The 24,399-nt window shown below is 35.9% G+C and overlaps 1 protein-coding gene across 1 annotated transcript; it reads right to left on the bottom strand.

Annotated features, from left to right (window-relative positions):
* Positions 1–1,860: 1,860 nt before the first annotated feature.
* On the bottom strand, positions 1,861–20,019 carry LOC128557929 (uncharacterized). The gene is made up of 7 exons (XM_053546595.1): positions 19,556–20,019; positions 18,548–18,649; positions 13,352–13,509; positions 8,477–8,613; positions 6,169–6,271; positions 3,946–4,050; positions 1,861–2,010 (listed from the first exon to the last, which is right to left on the bottom strand). The coding sequence occupies exons 1-7, from the start codon at positions 19,626–19,628 to the stop codon at positions 1,861–1,863; spliced, it is 828 nt and encodes a 275-aa protein (XP_053402570.1). The 5' UTR covers positions 19,629–20,019.
* Positions 20,020–24,399: the final 4,380 nt, after the last annotated feature.

Raw genomic sequence — 24,399 nt, 5'->3', positions numbered from 1 at the left:
CGAATGTGGTCTACTTGTATTATATAGCAAACTGACCCTTCATTTAGTGCTGGTACATTTTAGTCCGATCCGTTGATTTTCTTCTTTTTCGATGCTTTGTGTTAATAAACATGTTGACATTCGCAACAAAATGGCTGATTCAATACTTATTGTTTCAAAGCCAAGGAAGGCAAGAAATAGAAAAAATGTTAAAAGTATTTAATGTTAGATTTATTTCTGTCCATTTCAGTTATATAAACATGTATCTCAATGGGTAATAACAGCAATTATGAACAGTGCCGTGTCTTACACTGTGTAACAATGCCAGTTGGTAGTTTTACTGTATAAAACATGGTGGCCGATACCTATTGCAATAGTATAGCAATAGTAACCTGCAATAGAATAGTATCGCAATAGTTTTTCGGCAATATCAATAGTATTGCAATAATCAAAATTGTCCTCAATAGTCACTCCTATACTTTAGTAGAGAAAATTAGGTGCTTCCAGTATTGGACTTTGAATTTCATGGCAATACTTCATTCACTTGTTTTCACGCAAGTGAGACACATTCTGGTGTGATTACGGAATGTTTGTTGTGAAAATAATGATGCAGCTGTCCAGAACTTTGATTTCTCATTGAATCATGTTCTCATGTGATTTTTAGCTCGACTATACGAAGTATAAGGAGAGCTATCCTACTCTCGTCGGCGTCTTTTCGCGTCCCCACCTTGGTTAAAGTTTTGGTGCACTTTCTCTTGTTTCAACTTATCTCTGTAATTACTTGATGGATTTGATTCAAACTTGAAATACTTATTCATCATCATCATCTCCATCATCTGACATAAGGGCCATAACTCTGGCACCAATATTTCATGAACTATCCCCCCTTTTCACTTAGATTTTCGGGTTAAAGTTTTGATGCACTTTCACTCTACCTCTGTTATTACTCAATGGATTTGATTCAAACTTTAAATAGTTGTTTAACATCATCACCCACATCATATGACACAAGTTGCCTAACTCTGTGACAGCTCTTGTTTGCTGTCTAATGTTTAAATAAATTGTAAATTGCAGGTACCTGTTTAACCCCATTTGTGCCTAGGAGTTCTGTTATCGTACTTCACAGAAAGTACGCTTTTGAATAACTGTAAAAATATGAAAAAAGTTAAAAAGTTTGTTTAATTCCTGTTAATGCTTATAAATATGCATTATGTATGACATCTATAAAGGCTCAATTGTGGGTGCAAATGTCTCTGTGATCTCTTGTTATTTTCATGGTGTTAAATTTTGTTGACTAATCTTTTACTAAGAAATGTTTACCAATGATTCTAACATGGCTCGATTTGATTTCCAGTTAAACAAAGAAGAAAATCAAGCTCTATATATTCTGCGATAAACAACGGTTGACGCGCGGACCAGTAAGAGAGAATTATGACGTCATTTTGCCGCATGACGTTCGATACATTACTCCTCGCGTAAACGAAGTCCAGTATAATATCTATTAAAATATATCAATGAGCATGTCAGAATGAAAACAATCAAGGCATTCTTGTTATTTATCGTCTAATTTACCACGGTTCATCGTTCAGATGCTTCAGTATTTAACCACTGGGGCTAACGCCCTCGTGGTTCAATTCCTACGCATCTGAACTCTGAACCGTGGTAAATCAGACGATAAACAACTTGAAGGCCTTGATTATTTGCTAATTAGAAATTGACTTATATGAGTTACAAGTTGTTTTTATAGTGATTTTGTACATTTGTAATGGCTGGGGGTTATAACAGAAGTTCATATGAAATACTTAAATATGCTTTTATGAGTATGTTTGTGTAAAGTTAATAATCCTTGTAACTGTATTCATCTAAAAAAAACATTACTTTTTAAAATGGACTACATACTACTTGTGGAATGCTCGTCCCCATTGGACTGTTTCTGGTGAATTGAGAAAATATTTCCATGACGTGACTGTAGTTTACCGAACTGTAACTTGCCACGGACAGAATGACTGGTATGCCGTCTTTGTTGATTTTCTGTAAATAAAATAGATTTATCAATATTAAATATTGTAGCTAGAGGGGGTTGTCATTTTCCTGTATATACATGTCTAGTGGATATTACACTGATTTTCTTGTCCGAAAATGTTGGCGCAATTTAAAAATAATTTAAAGAATGTGTGTGTCGGTTAACAGTTATCATTTTTAGCTCATCTGTTTTTTTGAAAAAAGTGGTGAGTTATTGTCATCACTTGATCGGCGTCTGCGTTGCCTGGTAAAGTTTTATATTTATGTCAGCTTTTATCCTAAACTATGAAAGGTATTGCTTGAAACTTGCAACACTTGTACACCATAAGTAGCTGACTATGTACAGCAAGAAACAACTCTTATCATGATTCTTGCAAGAATTATGGGCCTTATGGCCCCTTTTGGACTTAAAAATATCAGATTTCTTGGTTAAGTTTTATGTTTAGGTCAACTTTTCTCCTGAACTATCAAAAGTTATTGCTTTGAAACTTACAACAGTTGTTCACCATCATAAGCTGACCCTGTACATCAAGAAACAACTCCATCCTGCTTTTTGAAAGAATTATCGCCCTTTCTGGAAAATCATGTTTGGGACATTTTCCTGTTATACCAATAAATCAGATGAGCGTCAGCAACCGCAAGGCAGTGCTCTTGTTTCTAGGATGCCTCAAGTAAATGGAGTTAACGAGGCAGAATTCTACCACGATATGAAAAGAATGAATGCAAAATAGAAAACTTGTAAGCCCACATTAAAAAAAGTCTTTGTTTGCTGTCTCCCGACCCTACTCTTTTTATGCCCCCGAAGGGAGGCATATTAGTTTTCAACTGTCCGTTCGTTAGTTAGTTAGTTCGTCACAACGTTAACTTTTTGCATGAAGGCACTTTACTCGCGGACCACTGCACCCAGGACCTTCAAACCTCACATGCTGATAGTACTTATTGGGTTCATCACCCCTACTGACATTGGGGTCACCAGGTCAAAGGTCAAGGTCACTGGGTCCAACGTTAACTTTTTGCATGAAGGCACTTTACTCACGAACCACTGCACCCAGGACCTTCAAACTTCACCTGCTGATAGTACTTATTGAGTGCACCACCCCTACTGACTTTGGGGTCACCAGGTCAAGGTCACAGGGGCCAACGCTCACTTTTTGCATGAAGGCACTTTACTCACGAACCACTGCACCCAGGACCTTCAGACTTCACATGCTGATAGTACTTATTGAGTACACCACCCCTACTGACCTTGGGGTCACCAGGTCAAAGGTCAAGGTCACTGGGGCCAACGTTAACTTTTTGCATGAAGGCACTTTACTCACGAACCACTGCACCCAGGACCTTCAAGCTTCACCTGCTGATAGTACTTATTGAGTACACCACCCCTACTGACTTTGGGGTCACCAGGTCAAGGTCACAGGGGCCAACGCTAACTTTTTGCATGAAGGCACTTTACTCGCGAACAACTGCACCCAGGACCTTCAGACTTCACATGCTGATAGTACTTATTGAGTACACCACCCCTACTGACTTTGGGGTCACCAGGTCAAAGGTCAAGGTGCTGCGAGGGCATTTGTCACCATTAGTGACAGCTCTTGTTTTTTTCTTCTTTTTTTTTGGTGGGGGAAATATACTTTTACCAGTAGAATATATGATTGTTTCTTTACAGAATATTTCTTCTGTAAAAATAAGACAAATCTGTATGTTGTATAAAAGAATGAAATTTTAACTTTCTTACTCATGGTTCGCACAGGCCATGAAAAGTCCTTGATTTTGATGCCTACTCTTTGAAAACTACTTGAATTTTGTAACAATCAGAAACTACTTGAAAACTACTTGAATTTAGGAAAAAACATACAAAAGATGGCAAATAGTCCTTAAATTTGTCGGGTGCAAACTGAAAATGGACAAACATTATAAACAGACAAAAATTTAAATAATTCATACCTTTCCATCAAGCAGTCCTAAGGAACGGGCACATGCTTCTTTCCATGAGACCTCAGATGAATTTTCATAGCCTTCATATATTCCTCTACTGTTCTTCACTTTATCCTGTATGCTTCAAAGTGTTTTCGTTGAATGTATTGCCTTTATGCTCAAAACAGAGGACATCAGCCAGTGAATGATTTCTCAAGGTAAAAATTACTGGGACATTTGCGAAATCTTATACACTTTACCTTATATTGCCAGCTTTAAAAGTGGCATTTCAGGCTTCCCAACTTTAAAGTTATTGCCTTTCTAGCATAAATTTGATATTAGAATACATGTGAAAGATACTTAAATTTTATTCTAATCTGACTCAGTTTTATTTCCAGTTGAAGCAATGATGTTTTGATTTTTTTTTGGAAATAGTAATGGTGCCTATGCCTGCTGAATTGGGAGAATGAGCGCAATGAAATTCGGAAAAACAATGATATGTTAAATTTTTATAATAACTGTTATAAATCTCTACATTTTGTAACTGAAAGTTATTTCAAGGGGTTACAGTTTTCAGCAGTAACAAGGCAGTCTGAAAGACAGCTAAATACCCCGCCACTGCTATGGATAGTGAAAGGGTAAACCTTTGATTTTAGCTGTGACCTTGACCTTGAACTGACATGACTGACTCATAAATTCTGCAAGTCTTGATGAGGTGATCATTTGACCAAAGTTTCATGAAAATCCTTCAAGGGGTTTAGGAGATACAGAGTGGACACCAAATGGAAGGCTCAAACCTTCGACCCTTAGTTGTGACCTTGACCTTGTGCTGGCATGGTTGACTCATAATTTCTGCACATCGTTCTGATGAGGTAATCATTTGACCTAAGTTTTATAAAATTCCTTCAAGGGGTTTAGGAGATATAGAGCGGACACGAAATGGAAGACTCAAACCTTTGACCTTCAGTTTTGACCTTGACCTTGAGCCGACATGGCTGACTCATAAGTTCTGCACATCATCTTGATGAGGTGATAGTTTGACCCAAGTTTGATGAAAATCCTTCAAGGGGTTTAGGAGATAGAGCGGACACAAAATGGAAGGCTCAAACCTTTGACCCTAAGTTGTGACCTTGACCTTGAGTCGGCATGACTGACTCATGGATTCTGCACATTGTCTTGATGAGGTGATCATTTGATCCAAGTTTTATAAAATTCCTTCGAGGGGTTTAGGAGATATAGAGTGGACACAAAATGGCAGGCTCAAACCTTTGACCTTGAGTTGTGACCTTGACCTTGAACCGAGAAGGCTGACTCATGGGTTCTGCACATCGTCTTGATGAGGTGATCATTTGATCCAAGTTTCATGAAAATCCTTCAAGGGGTTTAGGAGATATGGACTGGACACAATTTTGTTACGGATGGAAGGACGGACGCAGACCATTCCTATAATCCCTCTGCCACGGCGGGGGATTAAAAAATAGGCAAAAAAGTCACTGTAAACAAAGGAGGAAATCAATCTATGTATATTCTGCAATAAGCAATGGTTGAGGCACCGACCAGTATGACAGCATTATGACGTCCGTTATGACAAAAAAATTGCAGCATGACGTCCGATACATTACTCCTTGGGTAAAAGAAGTCCAGCATAGTATTTATTAAAGTATGTCTATTAGCATGTCAGGATGAAAACAATCAAGGCCTTCTTGTGATTTATTTCTAATTTACCATGGTTCATCAGTCAGATGCTTCAGTATTGAACCAATCGGGCTAACGCACTCGTGGTTCAATTCCTACGCGTCTGAACTCCGATCCGTTGTATATCAGGTGATAAACTACTGAAAGGCCTTGATTATTTGTTAAATAAACAGTTATGAATAGCAGTTACAATCAATTTTTTTTTTTAAGGTAAAATGCAATTTCCATTTTTAGCTTGACTGTTCAAAGAATAGTAGAGTTATTGCACTCGCCCTTGCGTTTGCGTGTGCATTGGCGTCGACATCCCGATTTGGTTAAGTGTTTGATGTAAGTTGGTATCTCAGTAACCACTTATTCACTGTGATGAACTGACTTACATTGCACAGGTTCCAGATTTTTTTTTTGTTGCTTTTTTACAAAATTATGCCCATTTTTTGACCTCTAAATTGTTGGTCAAGGTTTTGTATGTAAGCTGGTATCTCAGTACCCACTAATGGGAATGGATTGTAACTGTAGACACTTGTTCACTGTCATCATTTGACATGCATTAAGTAATACCTGAAAAGTTGGTTTTAAGGTGTTGCACTTTTTGTTATGCGCACTTCCCACAAATCTCGCCTCCAGATTTGTTAATCCACAGAAAACTTCAACTTCTATGGCCCTGTTAATTTGTAGTAAAAAGTGTATATTAGATAATGTAATATGTTAGAGAGGATATTAAACATTGAGAAGCACCTGAATCATGATATAAATTTATTGGTATTGAAGAGAGGGTTCATTTTCAAGTATTTGCCTACACCTGTATATAGTGGAAAAAAAGTAAATATCTTCTTGTATAAAACCACAAGCCTTTCATATTTTGTATGTTACATTGGCTTGTGGTCGTTTACCAAAGCTGTTTAAGTTATACCCCATGGGTGTAGAGGCTGTGCCCCATGGGTGCTCATGTTCTAAGTACACATAAAGGGGAGAAATTGTAAATTGTTCTTGTCCTGAAGGTGCAAGGCCTTTGCATTGGATTTTTAGCTAAACTGAAAACGTTCTAGTATGTATTGCATTTTGCATGCTGGAATGTAATGTTTTTATGAAAGAAGCAAGACTGATACCAGTTGTTTGTTTGTGCAGAAAAACAGATACATGTACGCCCCTTGGAAAGACAGTTCATAGTATGCAAATCTAGTATTAACAGCAAGTTATTTTTTTTTCTGATTGCACACTTTTTCACATTATTGAATGGGTGTATACAGTGAAAAAAGAATCCAAGAATGTATAATTTATAATCCTTGGAAAGACAGTTCATAGTATGAAAATCTAGTATTAACAGCAAGTTATTTTTTTTTCTGATTGCACACTTTTTCACATTATTGAATGGGTGTATACAGTGAAAAAAGAATCCAAGAATGTATAATTTATAATCCTTAAGTGTTTTTATACATCGACATCTTTACTAAGTATATCTGGCAATGAATTCTCTATTTTTAGCTCACCCGAGCACAATGTGCTCAAGGTGAGTTTTTGTGATAGCCTTATGTCAGTGGTCGTCCGTCAGTCGTCCTTCCGTCATCGTCGTCAACAATTTGACACTATAGAGGTCACAATTGTGGCCAAATCTTCATGAAACTTGGTCAGAATATTACCCTCAATAAAATCATGAACGAGTTCGATATTGGGTCATCCGGGATGAAAAACTAGGTCACCAGGTCAAATCAAAGAAAAAGCTTGTTAACACTCAAGAGGTCACAATTTTGGCCCAATCATAATGAAACTTGGTCAGAATGTTACCCTCAATAAAATCTTGGACAAGTTCGTTTTTGGGTCATCTGGGTCAGAAACTAGGTCACCAGGTCAAATCAAAGGAAAAGCTTGCTAACACTCTAGAGGTCAGAATTTTGGCCCTATCTTAATGAAACTTAGTCAACCTAACCTCAATAATATCTTGGACAAGTTCGATATTGGGTCATCAGGTGTCAAAAAGTAGGTCAACAGGTCAAATATAAGGAAAAGCTTGTTAACACTGAAGAGGTCACATTTATGACTGTATCTTCCTGAAACTTGGTCAGGATTTTAATCTTGATGATCTCAATGTCCAATTTGAATCTAGGTCATGTAGGGTCAAAAACTACGTCACCAGGTCAAATCAAAGGAAAAGCTATATAACACTCTCAAGGCCACATTTATGACCATATTATAATGAAACTTGGTCAGAATGTTAATCTTGATGATATATAGGTCAAGTTCATATCTGGATCTGATTGGTTCAAAAACTAGGTCACTAGGTCAAATCAAAGGAAAAGCTTGTTAACACACTAGAGGCCACATTTATGATTGTATTGTCATGAAATATGGTCAGAATGTTAAACTTGATGGTCTTTAGGTCAGGTTAAAATCTGGGTCTTACGGGGTCAAAAACTAGGTCACCGAGTCAAATCAAAGGAAAAGCTTGTTAACACTCTAGAGGCCACATTTATGACTGCATCTTCATGAAACTTGGTCAGAATTTTAATCTTTATGATGTCAAGGTCCAGTTTGAATCTAGATCATGTAGGATCAAAAACTAGGTCACCGGGTTAAATCAAAGAAAAAGCTAGTTAACACTCAGAGGCCACATTTATGACCATATCTTAATGAAATTTGGTCAGAATGTTAATCTTGATGATTCCTAGTTCAGTTGAGCAATACAGGGCCTTCATGGCCCTCTTGTTTGTTGTACATGTCGTTTTTCATAGCAGTGCTGTTTCATAACAGTGAATAATGAAATTGATACTTTTAACAGTTTGAACAAAGGATAACATCAATTTTATTCCACTGAAAATTTGCAGTGTTTCATCGAAGAGCTTAAACTGAAAGTAAGAATTGGATACATTACCTTAAACAGCTGTAATTATCGTTTCCAGGATTCTGATCAAGTACCATCTTCATAGCTTGAACGAGGTGATTTCCTCCCAGTGCATACAAGTTTACTGAAGAAAGCATCTCTTCCTTGAAAGAGTCTGTGGATTCCACCTTTTAATGTATACATGCAAATGCATATTGGCAGGTACAGAAAAAGGTATTGATTTCATTTATATTATTTGCTCAATTTTGCATTCACATGTATTTAGTGAAATATGGAAGCTGTGTTGACCATGGCATTATTTTGTGCCAGGTTTTAGCTCGATTTTTTTGGGGGGAAAAGAAAAGCTATTGCACTCACCCCGAATAAAGTCCAATATCTCTGTTACTATAAAAGCTATTGACTTGAAACTTACAATACTTATTTCAGACCTGGGATTTTTAGCCCACCATCATCAAATCACTCTGCGTCCGTGGTCCGTCCGTCCGTTAACACTTTCTCGTTATCGCGTCTCCTCAAAAACTACTGGGGGGATTGTTACCAAACTTTGTCAGAATGATGTATTGGTACCCTAGTTGTGTCCCCCTTAAAATCAGACTGGTTCAACAATTTTTGAGTGAGTTATGGCCCTTTGTTTATTTCTATAATTTACATAGATTTATAAAGGGAAAAACTTTGAAAATCTTCTTGTCCAAAACCACAGAGCCTAGGGCTTTGACATTTGGTATGAAGCATCATCTAGTGGTTCTCTACCAAGATGATTCAAATTATTTCCCTGGGGTCAAATATGGCCCGCCCCCGGGGTCACATGGTTTATATAGACTTATATAGGGATAAACTTTGAAAATCCTCTTGTCCAAAACCACAGGACCTAGGGCTTTGATGTTTTGTATGTGACATCATCTAGTGGTCATCTACTAAGATTGTTCAAATTACCCCCCTAGGGTCAAATATTGAAATTTGACATTGACTTTTACCTAGTACCTACTTTCACATTTCTCAAGCTGCATCATCCAGATTTGAAGCACATGCAAAGTTTTGTATACTGAAATGAACTTTGACCTTGAAATTGTTCTTGTGGCCTACTTTCACATTTATCAAGGTACAGCTTTCAAATTTGGACCACATGCATTGACCACATGCATGGACCACATGCACAGTGTTGTGTACCAAAATGAAATTTGACCTTGATTTTGACATTGAGCTAGTCTTGAAATTGGAACACTCAAAAATGGCTCAGTGGTGGGCGCCAAGATCACTCTGTGATCTCTTGTTCAAGACTAGTCCTGATTTCAGGCTCTGGGCCCTGTTGTTCGAAACTTTAACAGGGGATTAAGGTAACAGTTGATTAACTTTTAAGGTTAGTTTTCCACATGTTAGAAGACATAGAAAAAATGTATGAGTTAAGAATTATGAAATTTGAAAATTCTTTATGATTAAATCAAAACATCATACTAGTGTTTCCCACCAAGAAAAGTGTTTTGAAACAAAATTTAACCAGCGGTTAGTTTAACAACCGGTTAAAGTTTCGAACAATTGACCCCTGGTTGCCAGAATTTCCCTATATAACTCTATTGAAAATGGGGATTTCATGCTTGAGAATATAGATTTTCAGACTTGATTTCAGACTAAATCCTAGGCCTGTTATTTACTATCAAAGTCTACATCTGGAGACGAAATTCCCATAACTCTTATTTATATATAGACTTACATAGACACGGGGGAGGAATGAAAAACGTGAATGAGTAGATTAATATGTATGAATAAGCAAACAATTTCGATATTTTACTCAAAATGTCTTGATTTCAAAGAAGTGGCGCTGATTATTAGATTACACTTTTTTTTTCTGACGCATAATAAAAACAATAGGCAACCTTGATCACCAAACTTTAGTTTTACACCCCATTCTCTCTTTTTAAAGATAAATAATTATCATTTTGTCGACCGATTCCTTGTTTTGTCATACAAATATCAGAAGAACACTGTAACGTTTTCCAGGAACTCCGTAACAGTTATCAGAAGAAAACATGACAGGTAATCAGAAGAACTCCGTCCTTCGTGTAACACTTCCTCCCCCGTGATAGAGAAAATTTTGAAAATCTTCTTGTACAAAACCACAAGGCCTAGGGCTTTGATACTTGGTTTGTAGCATCATATTGTGGTCCTCTACCAAGATTGTTCAAATTATCCCCCTAGGCTAGACTGCATTTTACTGGTAGGCACTTCATGCTAGGATTGTAAAAGACAGGGTGTGCTCGTTACAATCATTTAAATAAATTGTAACAATAACCTATTCATGAAAGAAAAAAGAAAAAACCGGGGTGTGGGGGCAGTAGCCACCATAAGAATAAATGTGGAGTATCTATTGAATGTGTGTACCGGTAAAGTGCAGGTGTCCCTCCCCCTAGGGTCAGTTATGCCCCGGGGGTCTCAGATTTTACATATACTTTGAAAAAAAGATGTTAAAAATGTTCTTGTCTGAAACCACAAGACTGAAACCTTTGATATTTGTTATAGCATTGTCTTATTGTTCTCAACCAAAGTTGTTCAAAATGTACCCCTTGGTTGAAGAGGCCCTGCCCTTGGGGTCCTAAGTATATAGACTTATACATGTATATGGCTAAAACAAGATCAGATAGGGAAAGTAGAATGAGCTGATGTTATACACTAAACCTGAAGATAGTGTCTGTAGTGCTTAGCAGGGGTATAAATTAACACTCAGACCCTACTAGCCACCTGGGTTCCTTACAGGCAAATTCTAGGGGCCCAGCCTAAAAGTTATTGGCCCAGCTATTATTAGCGGGAAAATATACTAACAGTGGTTTAGATCTGCATACTTAATAAGTTTTGTAATTTGCTTCCTGCCAAAATACATCTAAATCTTAAATATAAATACAGAACACTCATCAAACTCACATTGAAGTATGTCGACAGCCCAATTTTAGCTCACATGGTGAGCTTTTGTGACCGCTCAATGTGCGTCGTGTGTCCGTCAACATTTTCTAAAAAATCGTCTTGAAAAACCACTGAGCAGAATTACACCAAACTTCACAGGACTGATCCTTTGGTGGCCCCCTTTCAAAATTGTTCAAAGAATTGAATTCCATGCAGAACTCTGGTTGCCATGGCAACCGAAAGGAAAAACTTTAAAAATCTTCTTGTACAAAACCACAGGGCCTAGGGCTTTGATATCTGGTATGTAGCATCATTTATTTTATGCTAACCAATGAAATACTGTATTCTTTCAGTTAAATATTTTCATATTTCATCACTCACACTGTGAAAATATGAAATCTATATTTTCACACTGTGAGAGATATAGCTCCGACCCCTCATTACATTGTGTATGAATTTTAAATTATTTGCTTAAAACAGGTTGAAAATTGTAGCCGCACTTTATTCTTTATAGTATATTTCTCGATTCAAATTATTTTACTTAAAGAGAATTTCACACCGTTATGCAGCAAGAAATAAAACAAAATGGAACTTTATGTTGTATGCGTCTTTATAACGTCACAGCACGTCTGGCGCCATGTCTGTTTACGCACGTCTGTTTCCCGCGCTGAGATTAAAATAGTTGCAAAATGCACATCTCAACGTAATTGAGCATAAAATAAAAAGAAAATTTGTTTGTTTTTCGTGAATATAGAATATATCTCACCTCGAAGTGAGAAAATTTTCACATTTTGAAATTTTCTCACTTCTCAGTGAGATATATTCCATATTCACTCAAAACAAACACATATCCTCTATCTAGTGGTCCTCTACCAAAATTATTCAAATTATTCCCCTAGGGTCAAATATGGCCCTGCCCTGGGGGTCACATGGTTTATATAGACTTATTTAGGGAAAACTTTCACTATGAGTATTTTTCATTGAAAAAAGTTCACAAAGGTGAATATGAAGCAAGATTTTTTTTTCCCATTTGTACCCATTATTGTAAGAATCTAGTATGATGTCAAATAAGTATAAAATAAAATCTGTAAAAAGAATAAACCCTATTGTGCCGTATGGATGTATATTTTGGTTGGTATTTATAAAAGAAAGCAAAAAATCATGAAAATGTTAAAAGTCAGTGGGTGTGTTCAAAACAATTTTTCACAAAAACAAGCCTGGTGACCTATTGTTTTTATTTTTTCATTGTTTTCAGCACAAATTTTCCTATCCTATAAATTATGTAAATTTGAAAAAAAAAATCTATGAAAGGAAAAAAACTGTTGGAATTCTCTTTAATGAAACTTGGTCAGAATGTTAATCTTGATGATCTTTAGGTCAATAGGTCAGGTGAGCGGTACAGGGCCTTTCTCGCCCTCTTGTATAAGATACAGCCTCTAAATCTGGATGACGTACAGTGTTGCACACCGAATATAACTGAATTTCATTGACCATGAATGTGACCTACTGACTTTCTTAATAGTTTAGCATCAGTTTGTAATTTGAAACATGTAGCTCATATATTACTCACGTCAGCGATCTAGGGTCATCTTGACCCTGTTGTATTTAAGAAATAATAACTTCCAAAGTGTGGTTTATCGTAGAATAACCCAGAGTTTTTAGTTGTTACACGTAGAAATAAATCACGAAGGCCGTAGGCCCAAGTGTTATATATTGTTTTGCACAAGAACGAAAACCTAGGGTTATCACACCTGGGAACTTATTTCACTTCTAACTTGACAAACTAGTATCAACAGTGTTAGAGAAGTGGTAACTACTCTTTATGACTGTGCTACATACCTGGATTGAATGACATCATTGCACGCAAGTGGTTTATTGCAGAATAATCCGGAGATAGATTTTGCTCTACATGTATGTAGGTTATTCGCTGGTCGTGTTAGAATCCATGATAATATATACGAACAGATTTTTTATTTCAAATGAATTTATCATATCTGCAGTAAATCACTGTACCTCGTGTCTGTCAATAAGAACAGGAATTCTTGTCACCGGTGTTGTTGGTTGTATTACCAGGCTTTCTTTTATTTCGTTTACCCATTCTGAATTGATGTCTCTCACTGAGAAGGCCGACAGTGCAGGCAATATTTTCCTGACAGGAACATTAAATGAACCTGAAATGTTAAATCTATTAATGTAATAATGTTTCAAAAACTAGGTCACAATGTCAGTAATTGGGAAAAGAAAACTCTGTCAAGGTAGCATTTAATTTTTGTCCTTTCTGTAGCTTTGTCCTTTGTTCCTTGTTGTAACACGGTTTGATTTATTTTCTTTTTAAAGAAAACAATGCTTATAACAGGGAATTATTACACAACATTTTTCTGAATTCCCAAATATTACACTTGGGATTCTCCGTGAGAAACTTTGAGCTAATTACAGAGTTACTCCCCTTTAAATAGTGTTGGTTTTTTGTTTGTTTTTATGCCCATAAAGTGCCCCCTTTTTTTTACCTGTTGAGGGGTTGTTTCACTATGGTCCACTACATTATTGCGCATAATATGTACTACATGTAACCAATGTAGAGTTAAATTTTAAAAGTAACTGCAGATTACGGAAGTAAACAGTTATATTGTTTAACTTATTTTGGTCTTTTTTAGCTCACCTGTCACGGAGTGACAAGGTGAGCTTTTGTGATCGCACTTCGTCCGACGTGCGTTGTCTGTCCGTAAACTTTTACTTTAAACAACATCTCCTCATAAACTGCTAGGCCAATTTCATCCAAACTTCACAGGAATGTTCCTTGGGTGAAGCTCTACAAAATTATTCAAAGTATTGAATTCCATGCAGAACTCTGGTTGCCATGGCAACCAAAAGCAAAAACTTTAAAAGTCTTCTTGTCCAAAACCACAGGGCCTAGGGCTTTGATATCTGGTGTATAGCATCATCTAGCGGTCCTCTACCGAGATTGTTAAAATTATCCCCCTAGGGTCAAATATGGCCCCGCCCCAGGTGTCACATAGTTTATATAGACTTACATAGGGAAAACTTTGAAAATCGAATGAAACAGACTGTAGCTGAAAAAGGTATATGGCCTAGAATAATTAATCCTTGGCATAAAATGTTTGTTTAGACAATAAAACCCCATTAAGACTGCCAAAATTAGAATTATTGCACTTTATTTTTGACAGTGGGGGCATACCCTGTGTTCTACAGAGACATTTTAGTTTATTTCTGTTTTTTCTTTCAGGTACCTGCACCAAAGCCTATTGCTTTTGCTCTGGAAAGTGGAAGTATATAATTGTTCTTCTGTCAGAACTATGCATTGAGTGAGTCTTTGGAGAGTATAAGATGGTAATTGAAATAAACTGAATGAAACAGCTTTCAAGTCTCAAAGTTTGATGTTAAAAGGCTGCTGACTCTCCTCAACTGTGAAACCAGTTCCTACAGCTGGCTACTTGAATGACCGGGAATCTCATGTACATGTTTCAGAAACAGCATTACTTTGAGATAAGACTTGCTTAAACTGAATTACATGTCTCCCATATGAAAAAAAACGTCATATTATTTTATGTGTACTATTGATTGTGATTCTTCTTAATTTAATCTGCCTGAAGTTATAACCGTAGTCTTACATTTTTTGAAGGTGTTGAATGTAAAAAAAAATATTTTTCATTTAATGATGTAGGAGCGACTTTTTTCTAACGTTAAGAATTTTGTCATACTCTGTGCGCTTGAAGAACATTAGTTTCTAAGACAAACAAGAGAAGAAAAAACAGGTCAACTCGATTTATTTTTATAGGGCATTTTCTTCACCCACAAAGCATTTCTGAAATTTTAAAATTGAAAAAATGGTGGTACTTTATATAGAGAATAATAGGTTAGTGCCGTAGATGAGAAAGTTTATCTGGCAAGGTGGAGGAGGTTATCGGGTGAGCCGAAGGCGAACCTGATAACGTCCAGAGCCGAGCAAGATAAACTTTCTCCATCTTAGGCACTAACCTTATATTCTATTTATCTTGTCATTACTTCATTTTCCGATATTTGGCAATTTATTTGACAAAAATAAGTGTGCGACAACCGTTTTATCGACGTCATAATCGTAATGACGTCACTTATATAATAACGTAATCAACGACAAAATCGCAATAACTTCTTCGTTTTTGAATAAAAACTCACTATTTGACCACTCATTTTCTTAGTTCGGACATTTCAAACACAATGACAATGGTTTCAACGCAAATTTTTTTTATGACAACAATATCGATCATAAGGTCACATGACCAACTGACCGTATATCACTGGTCACGTTTCAACTGACGCAAAAATGATATCGGGTCGAAAATACTGCAAGTGACAGGATCAAAAACATGCAATATCCCATTTAATGTTATAGGGATTTCATGTCTTACAGGCTAATATGAATACAAGGTGATATCAGTATCATACAGACATAAATGTCACAAACAAATCTCTTTCATTTTTACATGTTGACATAATTACCCCCACCCACTTTATTTTCAATGGACAAAATGTATTTGGATCTACCAAAAAAAAAATTCACGGTAGGATTTTCAAAATATTCTGCAGTTTTAATGACACACAAAAATGCTTTAAAACGGAAAGAAAAAAGATTGGGGCCACCGTGCATCTAACAGATTTATTAAGAAAAAACTGTTAAAATCTGGTGAATTTTGATATTTTTTGTTTAGAAGTTCTTTTTGTTTTAATCTATATTTTCTAGATAGTACTATTTTATCTTGAAAACTTTTATTTCAATGATAGCTTATCGTTATATGTATCAGTCAGGAAAATATCAAAGTCAAAAATAATCTACTTTCATAGATATTTGAAATTACCTACCCCTACCCCATTGTAAATCTTACGTCAATTGTAGGCAAATGTCGGCCAAAAATAAAGGTGAAATTTTTTTTCGCAAAAAGTATATTTTTTTTGGTTAAATGGTACATTATTGTACCCCCCCTCCCTCCCCGACAACAAAGTTGTAAGTGGGGGTATACTGGTTTCAGGTTGTCTGTCTGTCTGTCCGTAGACGCAATCTTGTGCGCACCATCTCTCCTTATCCCCTTGACAGAATTTAATGAAACTTCACACAAGTGATCAGTACCAACAGTATAGTTGTGCATGGGGCATGTTAGGTTCTTTTAGAAAAAAAATGTGCAGAGTTATGGGACTTTGTTTTTTTGTTACTATACTATATACATAGACACAATCTTGTGCGCACCATCTCTCCTCATCCCCTTGACACAGTTTAATGAAACTTCACACAAGTGATCAGAAAAACAGTAGTTGGTCATGGGGCATGTTAGGTTCTTTCAGAAAAAAAATGCAGAGTTATGGGACTTTGTTTTTTTTGTTACTATACTATATACATAGACACAATCTTGTGCGCACCATCTCTCCTCATCCCCTTGACACAGTTTAATGAAACTTCACACAAGTGATCAGTAACAACAGTAGTTGTGCATGGGGCATGTTAGGTTCTTTCAGCGACAAAAATTGCAGAGTTATGGGACTTTGTTTCTTGTTAACATACTATGTACATACAGTCTGCATATGCAATCTTGTGCGTGCCTAATCTACCAAACCCTTGCACACAATTTAATGAAACTTCACACAAGTGATCAGTACCAACCTTAGTTTTGCATGGTGCATGTTACATTCTTTTAGATAAATATTCTGCATAGTTATAAATGTGACTTTGTTTTTTGTTACTATACTGTATACATACAGTCTATATACATACAGTCTACATAATTATGCAATCTTGTGTGCGTCAAATTGCAATGTACTGTGTCAGTGCATGCGGGGGGTACATTCATCACTTTTAGTGATAGCTCTAATTAGTCATATTTTGATTATTTAGCGTTAATTTTTGGCAAAACTTTTGTTAGAAAGCAATAATAGAAGAAACATTTTTCAAAATGGCGGATATCCTGAAAAAGACGCTCGTACATCCTTAAGTTACCTTGATGAAACACCGCACCTCTTCTGTGGTACTGTAATTTAACTGGATTTTAAATTCTGGGTTATTTGTGGGCTGTTGGGGCTTTTAGTGTAGTGTCCCAATTAAATTTTTTGGGTATTATAACGGATGCATGAACATGGACAAAGAATTGAGAAACATTTGACAACAAATTTTGTAAAGGATGTTTGTATTTGTAGGGATAATACACGTTTTTTTGTGTATTAACGTCTGCAGAAGCCCGCGGGATTGTTTGTGAACATATCCCAAGGGCTTCTGCAGGCGTTAATACACAAAACAAAAGTGTATTGTCGCAATCCTTGCATAAAAAAACATTACACGACGACTAAATGCATTGTTTTCATATGTGATGACTTGACGATTCTGGTACATTTTTTATTTACCATTCTTGTTGTTCTTGGAAACGGTAAACATGTTTTAAATATCCATAACCGGGGAACACATAACAACAACACTACTAAAAGCGTGATTTGAAGGTTTTTGAGCATATTATTTTTATTTTTAGTTATTACAAACGTTACATTACACATAATTTTGCATATAACTAAAAAATTGATAAACAGGAACACAATTATTTTAAGAATAACAACTTTACATTTGAATTATTTTGAGTACGAACAAACAGAGTACGATGAGTACGAAGCTAGTGACTAGCTTTCGAGGTTTATTATATGAATTCTGCGAACAATCGGGTAAAAACAAACCGACTGATACTAACAAAAATCATTAATATAATACCTAAAAACGGGCAATAGCACAAGTTACACGCGATACTTATTTATTCACAGTTATTTACAATAACTGAACAGACGCTTTGTAAAGGGAGTAAACTCTAAGAGAAGCTAGTGCGTACATTGATAGGGGCAGTACGTTTGGGGTTGGAAACTGATACAGCTAAACATACTATGAATTACATTGTATCTGTAATGCTACAAGAAGATGTTATTATGGAAGAAACAAGATGCAGATGCCAAATATCAGTCTGCGCAGAAATATATACATACGTCCCTGGCAAATCATTTCAAAAATAAAAATCCTGTATTAACAGCACGTGAATTGCCTTGTTTGCACACGATTTTTCTCCTGTTTATACTTGGGTGGATCCAGTGAAAAAAACTAGTTTTTATGCAAGAATATATGTTGATTAGATAACCCTTAATGCATGTATATCATCTTTCAGTGTTTATATTTGCAAAAATGTTGCCTACCTGCACATTTTCCTATGAGACTTTGCAATTCTGTGTCAACATGAGTATAATGTGGAGTTATGCATCCATCTCCCTCAGGCCATGCTAGTTTTCCTCTTTTGTCTGTATCAGAACAAATCAGATGTTAAAATTTTACAAATTGTTTAAGAAAAAAGTTTTACAAATTGTTTAAGAAATAATATATCTCATCCAGTGATTTGTCTTTTAATAAATCATTGGAGTTCAGATGCGAAGGAATTATATCGCAAGGGTGATATATTATTTCGATTCTACACGTTAAAAGGGATTTTAAAGTACATCCTTGACAACATTCATTAAATATTTACCCGCTCTCAATCGGTTTCCTTTCAAGCGCGCCGCTATGCCGTTTGACGCCATGAGGTTATAACTATAACGTCAGAACAGTGATTTGTTATATTATCATTCACTGTTTTCTGCCTTCTTTGTTTGATAAGATAATGAATCGGATCGTGTTAGAATACATATTTTTAGACCTTCATCAATTTTTTTTTAATTGAACAAAAGATAAAGCACTATTAAATATTTAAATTTTACTACACTTAATTACGATATTATATAACAATGATAAATTTTTATAATATTATAGCACTCGGCCGCTTAGCTCTGTCGGTAGAGTTTCGGTGTACGGGTAGCTGGATCAAGAGTTCGATCCTCGTGCTGGCCATCTGTTCTCCATGACTATTTGAAAAACGACATTGTGTCTGAAATCATTAGTCCTCTGCCTCTGATACATGTGTGGAATTTGGCAGTCACTTGTGGAGAACAGGTTTTTACTGATACAGAATCCCGGAAAACTGGTTAGGTTAACTGCCTGCCGTTATATGACTTAAGTATTGTTGAAAAATGGCGTTAAACCCAATACAATCAAATCATTATATGACAGCAGTGAACTGCTTTTGACATAATGGAAAACAAATGGTTTATGGTCACTGTTTTTCTGATAACCATGATGTTAGCTTTAAAATTAATGCATATATTTATTTTTACTTGTACTGCTGCCTTTTCCAATTTTTTCCAAACCATTATCGGTTAGGATGCTTATGAAATCTGTGTTATTCATAGTGGAGTTGAGCTGAAATGAAAAATAAATGATTGTTTACCTTTTTTTGTGTTTTCATAAGGAAAATGTATTCAAAAGCATCTTCATTGCAAATGTTAAAGTGTAGGAGAAGCCTGAAATGCATTTTATACTTTCTGAAATTATCATAAATATGTTACCTTTTTTTTCCTTTGCAAATTCTGAACTTGAAAATTTCGTAGCATTCTCTTTCCTTTCTTGTCATTTTGGAGTTTGAACTGAAATTGGGAGAATTGATTTGGTTATTGTTTTATATTATCATGAATGTTATGTACATTTTTAGCCCACCCTCATCAGATGGTGGGCTATTCAAATCACTCTGCGTCCGTGGTCCGTCCTTTGTCCATCCTTCCATCCGTTAACAATTTCTCGTTATCGCTTCTCCTCAGAAATTACTGGGGAGATTTTGACCAAACTTTATCAGAATGATGCATTTATACCCTAGTTGTGTTCCCCTAAAAATCAGACTTGTTCAACAATTGTTACCTCACCTGAGCCAAAGGCTCAGGGTGAGCTATTTTGATCACTCACCGTCCATCGTGACTCGTCCGTCCGTAAACTTTAACTTTAAACAACATCTCATAAACCACTAGGCCAATTCACGGATCACTTTTGGCAGATGCATTTATGAGATAAAATCCCATTTGCCTTGAATAAAAATATTCCACTTTTGTACAATACATCCATAATTAGTCTTGAAAGAAGTAAAATCTTGCTGAAAAAAAAGGAAAATATGGAGAAAAATTTTTTGGTCCCAATGGGGCTTGAACCTATCCCCCACCCTGTACCTTAAAGAAAATTTTAACTATATTTTCTCATGATCCTTTTGATTGATCTTGATTATGATTTTTTGACCGTCTTGTCCATAAGGCCTAGAGCAAATAAAGTGACATTTTGTCAAAAAAGTTATTGTCTTTAAATTAACTTTTTTCAGTTAAATTTTATAGTAAAACCATCAAAGTTTATAAAAAATGTTAGGTTTTAGAAAAGTAATTGACCGTTTTGAAAAAAAAAACAAGGATATTGTCAAAATACCGGTAATACAAAATTAAAGAATAATTGGTAAAGTTACATTGAAAAAGCTCACAGTGAGTGATGATTGACAGCAAATACACTTATTCTAGGGTGCATATGATTTGAACAAATGGATTTCTGTGTTTTACATCATCATAACTTACGAACATAACAATGCAAAGTTAAACATACTTTAGTATAGTTATTAGTGCAACCAGTATTCATTTTTCACACTTTTATATGAAGATAATTGCCTTTATAGCGTTAGGGTTGGGACACCCTTACACACAATTTAATGAAACTTCACACAAGTGATCAGTACCAACCCTAGTTGTGCATGGTGCATGTTACATTCTTTTAGATAAATATTCTGCATAGTTATAACTGGGACTTTGTTTTTCTGTTACTATACTGTATACATACAGTCTATATACATACAGTCCACATACTTATGCAATTTACTGTGTCAGTGCATGCGGGGGTACATTCATCACCTTTAGTGATAGCTCTAGTTTTAACCAAACTTGCACACAACTTGTATCATCGTAAGATCTCGGTTACTTTCTTGAACTGGCCAGATCCCATTATTGGTTCCAGAGTTATGGTCCATAAAAGGGCCAAAATTATTCATTTTGAGCTTGTCTGCACAATAGCAGCTTTATATATGATTTGAGTTTTACTAAACTTGCACACATCTTGTTTCACGATAAGATCTTGGTTCCTTTCTGGAACTGGCCAGATTCCTTTATGGGTTCCAGAAATATGGCACCTGAAAGGCCCAAAATTAGCTATTTTGACATTGTCTGCACAATAGCAGCTTCATTTATGATTTGATTTGACTGGCACACAATCAAAAACTAGGACACCAGGTCCAATCAAAGGAAAAACTTGTTAACACTCAGAGGTCACTATTTTGGCCCAATCTTAATGAAACTTGGTCAGAATGTTACCCTCAATAAAATATTGGACAGATTTGATATTGGGATATCTGGGTTAAAAAATTAGGTCAACAGGTCAAATTAAAGGAAAAGCTTGTTAACACTGTAGAGGCCAGATTTATGACTGTATCTTCATGAAACTTGGTCAGAGTGTTAATCTTGATGATCTATAGGTAAAGTTCAAATCTGGGTCAGATGGGATCAAAAATAGGTCACTAGGTCAAATGAAAGGCAAAGCTTGTTAACACTCTAGAGGCCTCACTTATGACTGTATCTTCATGGAACTTGGTCAGAATTTTTAATCTTAATGATCTCAAGGTCCAGTTTGAATCTTGGTCATGTAGGATCAAAAACTAGGTCACAAGGTCAAATCAAAGGAAAAACTTGTTAATACTTTAGAGGCCACAGTTATGACCATATCTTAATGAAACTTGGTCAGAATGTTAATCTTGATGATCTTTAGGTCAATAGGTCAGGTAGCGATACAGGGCCTTCGTGACCCTCTTCTTAGGTTAAGTTTCAATCTGTGTCTGGTAGGGGAAAAAACTTAGTCACCAGGTCAAATCAAAGGTAAAGCTTGTTAACACTGTAGAGACCTAATGTTTAGTTTGAAACTCGTAGGAATTGATCAGAATGTTTATCTTGATGACCTCTACGTGAGGTACGAATTTGGGTCATCTGGGGTCAAAAACTAGGTCACCAGGTCAAATCAAAGGAAAAGATTGTGAACAATCTAGAGGTCACAGTTTTCGCCCAATCTTAATGAAACTTGATCAGAATGTTACCCTCAATAAAATCTCGGAAGAGTTCGAAGTTGGGTCTTCTGGGGTAAAATTCAAAGGTCACCAGGTCAAATCAAAGGAAAAGCTTCTTAACACTGTAGAAGCCACATTTATGATGTATTTTCATGAATGCTTATCCTGATGATCTATCAGTCAAGTTTTAATCTGGGTCAGGCGAGGTCAAAATCTAGGTCACTACGTCAAGTCAAAGGAAAAAATTGCTAACACTCTAGAGGTCACAATTTTGGCCCAATTTTAATGAAAATTGGTCAGAATGTTACCCTCAATAAAATCTTGGACAAGTTTGATATTGGGTCATCTTGGGCTAAAAACTAGGTCACCAGGTCAAATCAAAGGAAAAGCTTGTTAACACTGTAGAGGCCACATTTATGACTGTATCTTCATGAATATTGATCAGAATATTTATCTTGATGATCTATAGGTCAAGTTTAATCTGGGTCAGGTGAGGTCAAAAATTAGGTCACCAGGTCAAGTCAAAGGAAAAGTTAGTTAAAACTGTAGAGGCCACATTTATGACCTTATCTTAATGAAACTTGGTCAGAATGTTAATCTTGATGATCTATAGGTCAGGTTTTAATCTGGGTCAGTTGAAAATACTAGGTTACTAGATCAAATCAAAGGAAAACTTAACACTCTAGAGGCCTCATTTTTTTTTTTTAACTTTATCTTCATGAAACAGTCAGAATATTAATCTTGGTGATCTTGTGGTCAAGTTCGAATCTGGGTCATGTGGGGTCAAAAACTAGGTCACCGTGTCCAATCAGAGGGAAAGCTAGTTTAGTAACTAGACACTTTAGAGACAACATTTATGACCATATCTTTGTGAAACTTGGTCAGAATGTTAATCTTGATGATCTTTAGGTCAATAGGTCAGGTGAACGATACAGGGCCTTCATGGCCCTATTGTTTAGCTCACCAGAGCACAAAGTACTCAGGGTGAGCTATTGTGACCGGTCATTGGATTGGGTGAAAGAAATAAAAGAAATTTTGATAAGACAACCGACAACACCAGTATCCTGTTCTTGTTGACAGACATGAGGTACAGTGATTTATTGCAGATATGATAAATTCAACTTTAGTTTCCCTCCCTGACTCTAGAGGTCACAATTTTGGCCCAATCTTAATGAAACATGGTCAGAATGTTACTCTCAATTAAATTTTGGACAAATTTGATATTGGGTCATCTGGGGTCAAGAACTAGGTTACCAGGTCAAATGAAAGAAAAGCTTGTTATCACCCTAGATGTCACAATTTTGGCCAAATCTTAATGAAACTTAGAATGTTGCCCTCAATATATAGTTTTGAAGTGCTGTTTTCAACCGTTTGGTCCTGAATTAATTTATATGTAGTGGAACTGAAGTAGAATCTCTTATGCCACAATCATAGGGGGAGAAATGTGACAGCCAACCATATTTTATTATAGATTCATGTATATGCGATTTCGCTATATGTTTATATAGCAATTGCTACAGATCATGTTAGAATTTGCTATATTATATGTAAAAGTATTGTATTCCTATTGATATATCTAAAATTTAAAAAAAAAGAAGCTTGTTTTGTAGCTCATCTGAGCAAGAGGCTCAGGATGAGCTATTGTGGCCGCTCACCGTCCGTCTGTCCTCACTTTCCTTTAAACAACAACATTTTAACCATCAGCACACTATGTACCCAGATAATCTTAACTCTGTTCAGCGACCCTAACTCAGTGCCAACATGGCAGATGTAAAGCCGATACAGCTTTGTTTTCTGTGTAATTTCGATGTATAAAGGAATGTTTCGGTTGTTATATCCGTCGCCATTGATCAAGTGTATATCTATTTCAAAATGTATCATGTTTAATATATCAACCCTTGTGTTTTCAGGTGAAATACCGACGAACAAGGCAAACTTTTCACTGAAAAAATTTACAAAAAATCTTAAAAAATACTTTTATGCTTTTGATGCCTCTTCTATTTTATTGTTTGAAAGCAAAAATATACTGCTTTACAGACCCGTTTA

Source organism: Mercenaria mercenaria, chromosome 6 (assembly GCF_021730395.1).
Source record: "Mercenaria mercenaria strain notata chromosome 6, MADL_Memer_1, whole genome shotgun sequence".
NCBI classification, from domain to species: Eukaryota; Metazoa; Mollusca; class Bivalvia; order Venerida; family Veneridae; genus Mercenaria; species Mercenaria mercenaria.
The sequence above is the reverse complement of the archived record's forward strand: the minus strand, read 5'-3'. Positions and strand labels throughout refer to the sequence as shown.